Source organism: Staurois parvus, unplaced genomic scaffold (genome assembly GCF_062004578.1).
Source record: "Staurois parvus isolate SC_StPar_1 unplaced genomic scaffold, SC_StPar_1.0 ptg002996l, whole genome shotgun sequence".
Taxonomy (NCBI): Eukaryota; Metazoa; Chordata; class Amphibia; order Anura; family Ranidae; genus Staurois; species Staurois parvus.
In genome coordinates, this window is record NW_028320792.1 from 66,997 (window position 1) to 72,996 (window position 6,000).

The 6,000-nt window shown below is 53.1% G+C and overlaps 1 protein-coding gene across 1 annotated transcript in view; it reads left to right on the plus strand.

Moving 5' to 3' along the window:
* Positions 1–5,460, plus strand: part of LOC149428733 (uncharacterized) — a 59,997-nt gene extending 54,537 nt beyond the window's left edge. Inside the window, exons 11-12 of the mRNA XM_089667066.1 lie at positions 1,407–1,442; positions 4,535–5,460. Of these exons, the coding sequence (XP_089523192.1) occupies positions 1,407–1,442; positions 4,535–4,827 (329 nt within the window). The 3' untranslated portion in view covers positions 4,828–5,460. The remainder of the gene's footprint in view (positions 1–1,406; positions 1,443–4,534) is intronic.
* Positions 5,461–6,000: the final 540 nt, after the last annotated feature.

A 6,000-nucleotide genomic window follows, 5' to 3' on the forward strand; every position in this document is an offset into this window, starting at 1 on the left:
GGCAGCCATCTTGGTAGAGGCAGGCTTTGCTTCTACCTGTCCAGGCTGCCCCCTGATGGCTGGAGGGGTAATGATAGAGGCAGTGGAAGCACAGATCCACAAAATGGATGAAGTAGAAGTAGGGAGATCCTTCCACTGCAGTTCCTCAGGTACAGCTTCCCCTCCAGCAAGGCAAACACACAGCACAGTAGTGACATCACCAAATCTAATGAGACCAGCAGTCAGAGGTAGCAGGACTTGGATGATCTCACACTGCAAATATACAGCTATGAAGTTATGGAACGGAAGTGCCCTGATATCAGGAGTGCTTGGGCACAGGAAGTGCCCTGATATGAGGAGTGCCTAGGTACAGGAAGTGCCCTGATATGAGGAGTGCCTAGGTACAGGAAGTGCCCTGCTATCAGCAGTGCCTAGGTACAGGAAGTGCCCTGATATCAGGAGTGCCTAGGTATAGGAAGTGCCCTGATATCAGGAGTGCTTAGGCACAGGAAGTGCCCTGATATGAGGAGTGCCTAGGTACAGGAAGTGCCCTGCTATCAGCAGTGCCTAGGTACAGGAAGTGCCCTGCTATCAGCAATGCCTAGGTACAGGAAGTGCCCTGCTATCAGCAGTGCCTAGGTACAGGAAGTGCCCTGCTATCAGCAGTGCCTGGGTACAGGAAGTGCCCTGCTATCAGCAGTGCCTAGGTACAGGAAGTGCCCTGCTATCAGCAGTGCCTAGGTACAGGAAGTGCCCTGCTATCAGCAGTGCCTAGGTACAGGAAGTGCCCTGCTATCAGCAGTGCCTAGGTACAGGAAGTGCCCTGCTATCAGGAGTGCTTAGGCACAGGAAGTGCCCTGATATCAGGAGTGCCTGGGCACAGGAAGTGCCCTGATATGAGGAGTGCCTAGGTACAGGAAGTGCCCTGCTATCAGCAGTGCCTAGGTACAGGAAGTGCCCTGCTATCAGCAGTGCCTAGGTACAGGAAGTGCCCTGCTATCAGGAGTGCCTAGGTACAGGAAGTGCCCTGCTATCAGGAGTGCTTAGGTACAGGAAGTGCCCTGCTATCAGGAGTGCCTAGGTACAGGAAGTGCCCTGCTATCAGCAGTGCCTAGGTACAGGAAGTGCCCTGCTATCAGGAGTGCTTAGGTACAGGAACTATACAGGTATTTTCAGGAGGAATTCAAGAATTCATTAGGCATTCCCTGTAGAGCAGCAAATCTTCACCTTTGAACTCAGGTCCACTTTGTCATGTCGCTGTGGCCCCAGACTATGGCGGGCCCCCAGGTCTCCCATCCTGAGGACACTGAGAACAGTGCGGGGGCCGGGATATATTTCGGGGCTCTGATGTTCATGGATCCAATACATTTATTGCTGTGGGATGATTTCTCTTCTCTTTATTAGTAAACTTTTCTCTTGTTTTATAGGAGATTCTACCAAGATGGGCGAAGCCCCAGAATCCGGTGAGATGATCCGTCTGGGGGTGGGGGAGGGGATGGGGGAGGAGGGAGGGGATGGGGGTGAAGGGAGGGGATGGAGGAGGGGTTTATAGTGTTTCCTCTTTATTATGGTCAGGACTGAAGAATACCATCTGGAATAAAACATGAACTATGAACAGACACTTCCCAGATTGCCCAGCAGGGGGCGCACCTCGGGGCTCCACCTTATTTTCACATGATTTCCTTCAGTCTGCTGTTCACAGAGCTCAGTAGCTGAAGCTCAGGGCTTGGTCACACCACAGTGTCATGGTAATTGTAACGGAACCGACCCCAGACTGCAGTTGGGTACTTCCGTTAGAATACCGCTTCCCGTCCAACCACAGACACCACAGCCGACCATACAAGACCAGACGACACCAGTCCTGAAGTAATCCAGGAAATAGAATCCTTTATTTGAACACAGATACAAGATATATACACTCGGGAATATCCCCCCTCCCTGCATAATGACACAGGGCGGGGCAATCCCCCCTCCCTGCATAATGACACAGGGCGGGGCAATCCCCCCTCCCTGCATAATGACACAGGGCGGGGCAATCCCCCCTCCCTGCATAATGACACAGGGCGGGACAACCCCCCTCCCTGCATAATGACACAGGGCGGGGCAATCCCCCCTCCCTGCATAATGACACAGGGCGGGGCAATCCCCCCTCCCTGCATAATGACACAGGGCGGGGCAATCCCCCCTCCCTGCATAATGACACAGGGCGGGGCAATCCCCCCTCCCTGCATAATGACACAGGGCGGGACAACCCCCCTCACTGCATAATGACACAGGGCGGGGCAACCCCCCTCCCTGCATAATGACACAGGGCGGGGCAACCCCCCTCCCTGCATAATGACACAGGGCGGGGCAATCTACATTTAGTAACAAGAGACACACCAGCAGACAGTCCCATCAGGAGGGAGGGCTGCTGGAGACACCCCCCACCAAGCCAATACATAAACACATACATCCCATAATAGTTTGCTCCCAAGCCAGACACCCAATAGAACAATGGGATGCAAGCACATGACACCAAACAATCCACAACCCCCCCCCCCCCCAATATTAGGACAGATCCCCCTGTACCCCTAACGGGCACAGGGGGACTTACAAATAAGAGGGATATGGGGAGCTGTGACTACCTCCCCCCCCCCCCCTTCACAGCTGTTACTTTTCCCGCTGCAGAGCTGTGACCTCTCTCCTCCAGAGCTGTGACTCCTCCCCCACCAGAGCAGTGACTCCTCCCCCTCCACAGCTGTGACTCCTCCCCAACAAGAGCTGTGACCCCCCCACAAAAGCTGTGATACTTCTCTCTCCAAAGTTGACTTTCCCCCTGCAGAGCTGAGACTCCCCCATCTGCAGAGCTGTGACTTCTCCCCCTGCAGAGCTGTGACTCCTCCCCTCCAGAGCTGTGACTCCTCCCCCTCCAAGGTTGTGCTTCCTCCCCTCCAGAGTTGTGCCTCCTCCCCTCCAGAGCTGTGAATCCCCCCCTCCAGAGCTGTGACTCCCCCCCTCCAGAGCTGTGCCTCCTCCCCTCCAGAGTTGTGCCTCCTCCCATCCAGAGCTGTGACTCCTCCCCTCCAAGGTTGTGACTCCTCCCCCTCCAGAGCTGTGACTCCACCTCCAGAATTGAGACTCCTCCCCCTCCAGAATTGAGCCCCCTCCAGAGCTGTGACTCCTCCCCCTTCAGAGCTGTGAATCCTCCCCCTCCAAAGTTGTGCCTCCTCCCCCTCCAGAGCTATGATTCCTCCCCCTCCAAGGTTATGACTCCTCCCCCTCCAAGATTGTGACTCCTCCCTCTCCAAGGTTGTGACTTCTCCCCCTCCAGGGTTGTGACTTCTCCCCCTCCAGAGCTGTGACTCTTCCATCTCCAAGGTTGTGACTCCTCCCCCTCAAAGGTTGTGACTCCTCCCCTCCAGGGCTTTGATTCCTCCCCCTCCAGAGCTGTGACTCTTCCCCCTCCAAGGTTGTGTCTCCTCCACTCCAGAGCTATGATTCCTCCTCCAAGGTTGTGACTCCTCCCCTCCAGAGTTGAGACTCCTCCCCCTCCAGAGTTGAGACTCCTCCCCCTCCAAAGTTGTGACTCCTCCCCTCTAGGGATGTGACTCCACCCCCCAGAGCTGTGACTCCCCCCCCTCCAGCGCTATGGTTGTACCTCCATAAGGCTTCACCTTCCGTTTTCACCAAGGGGAGGGTATCTAAGAGGCATGCACAGCCGAGCTCCCATTAGATCACACATAGTGCTCTGGGAATCCTTCTTTTGTTGTTTTACAAATAAACATGGATTTCCTGAAGAAGGTTTTCCCCCATTGGTTCAGTATTGCAGTTTTCACATTCCAGGACTCCGGCAGATGCTCCTCCCATTGTGTGTCCTGCCAAATCCGGACTCGGCTGTCGGATATAACATGCTGACCTTCCGAGGACCACATGGTGACTGCCAACACAATGGAGGGCTGTCTCCACACAAAGGGTTAATATTTCCCAACTGTGCAATGTGTGTCACAACCTCACCACTTATCTTCCTGGCTCCTCCCACTCTGGTCACATGACACTCTTCCATGTAGGCAGGCAGTCATGTGATCAGATTTCAGGACATCCCATACAAAGGCCATAAATGTTCACAAAGCCGACAATTTCCTCATCCTGCTTCTCAAAATATCGGGATTGTTCCTTCAAGTGAGCTGTTCGTACCCGCGCAGTGCAACGCAACAAGTTCCCCTCAACCCCCTCCCCCATCAGCAGTACATACTCCCCACCCCCACCACCCCGCCCAGCCACCAGCAGCAGGAGAAGCCATATAAGCTCTGAGGCCTTCAAGTCGTAGTATACACTCCCCCCATGTGACAGCTCTGGTCCTTGGTGATTGGCCCAACACTACCACATGGAGTGGGTCACATGCTCTTCCATCCCTGGAAGTACAGGTTGTTCTGCACCCCCTGGTGGGGAGTGGAGTAAAGGTGAGAGTGTGCTGCTGGGGAAGGAGGGGGTTGAAGAGAAGCTGAGTGTGGTACCTGACATCAGACCCATCATGGCTGGCTCGCCAATAATAACAATGTTCTTCCCTCCACAGGACCAGAGAAGAAGTTCCGTATACGGGAGATTAAATGTGTGACGGAGCGCCCCCGGGTGGGGGAGGAGGTCACTCTTGTAGCATACATTGAAGAGTGTCAGGCGGACAGTGCGGAGTTCTCCTGGTATACAGGAATGTATTCTATTGATGGAGAAATAGAGAACAGACAGGACGGCACCAACTGTACATCCACCGTCACCTTCACACTGGAGGAATCAGACTGTCCAATCAAATTGGAGGTGTTTTATAATTATCAGACTGTAGAGGGATCCTTGAGACTGCCACTGGTGTGAAGACCAGGTCCGAGGAGGGAGTCATATCTTCCTATTAATGGTGGACATCTGACCATGTGAGGACGAGATCCGAGGAGGGATTCATGTCTTCCTATTAATGGCGGACATCTGACCATGTGAGGACGATATCTGAGAAGGAACTCATAACTTCCTATTAATGGCGGACATCTGACCATGTGAGGACGAGATCCGAGGAGGGACTCATCTTCCTATCAATGGTGGTCATCTGACCATGTGAGGATGATATCTGAGAAGGAACTCATAACTTCCTATTAATGGCGGACATCTTACCATGTGAGGATGAGATCTGAGGAGGGATTCATGTCTTCCTATTAATGGCGGACATCTGACCATATGAGGACGAGATCTGAGGAGGAACTCATATCTTCCTATCAATGGCGGACATCTGACCATGTGAGGACGATATCTGAGAAGGAACTCATATCTTCCTGATAATGGCGGACATCTGACCATATGAGGACAAGATCCGAGGAGGGACTAGCATCTTCCTATTATCTGACCGGGTGAGCGTTGTCGGGATGGGGACTGTCCTCTACCTCTGGACTCGATGATTGCCTTACATTCACTCCGGCAGCAGAGCTGTGTTGTTCATAAATTGAATATTTCCTGATATTTTTCCATACTGGAAGCTGAAATCTGATTGGTTGCTGTGGGTAACACACTTTCCTCCTCTGTGGTTTTCACAACCAGTTCTGCACTCTGCTATTGGTGGTCCCCAGGAGGTCTCATATAGGTTGGTCAGCAGGGAATGGGTTTCTGTCTGGGGCCATAGAACCTTCACCAGGAACCTTCCATGGAGCTGCAGATTTTACTGCTCAGAGCTCCCAAGTCTCTTCTCTCGGGTTTACCCCGCCGGGGTCAGCTGATGTTCTGGAAGATGAACAAAGTGAAGAGCCAAGTTCATAGGCAGAAGGGTGGAGGTCAGGCAGGCAGCATAATCTAGAAGACAGACCGGCCTTAGATCTGCAACCAGCAGTAAGAAGAACAGAATTAGTGTTGGGGTTACAGGGAGGTAGACTGAACAAGCAGCAATCACAAAACACAGATTAACCCTCCCTCTGACCCCAACACTGACTGTTTGACCCCAACACCCTATAACTCAACACTGACTGTGTGACCCCAACACTGACCCTCTATCCCTAACACTGACCC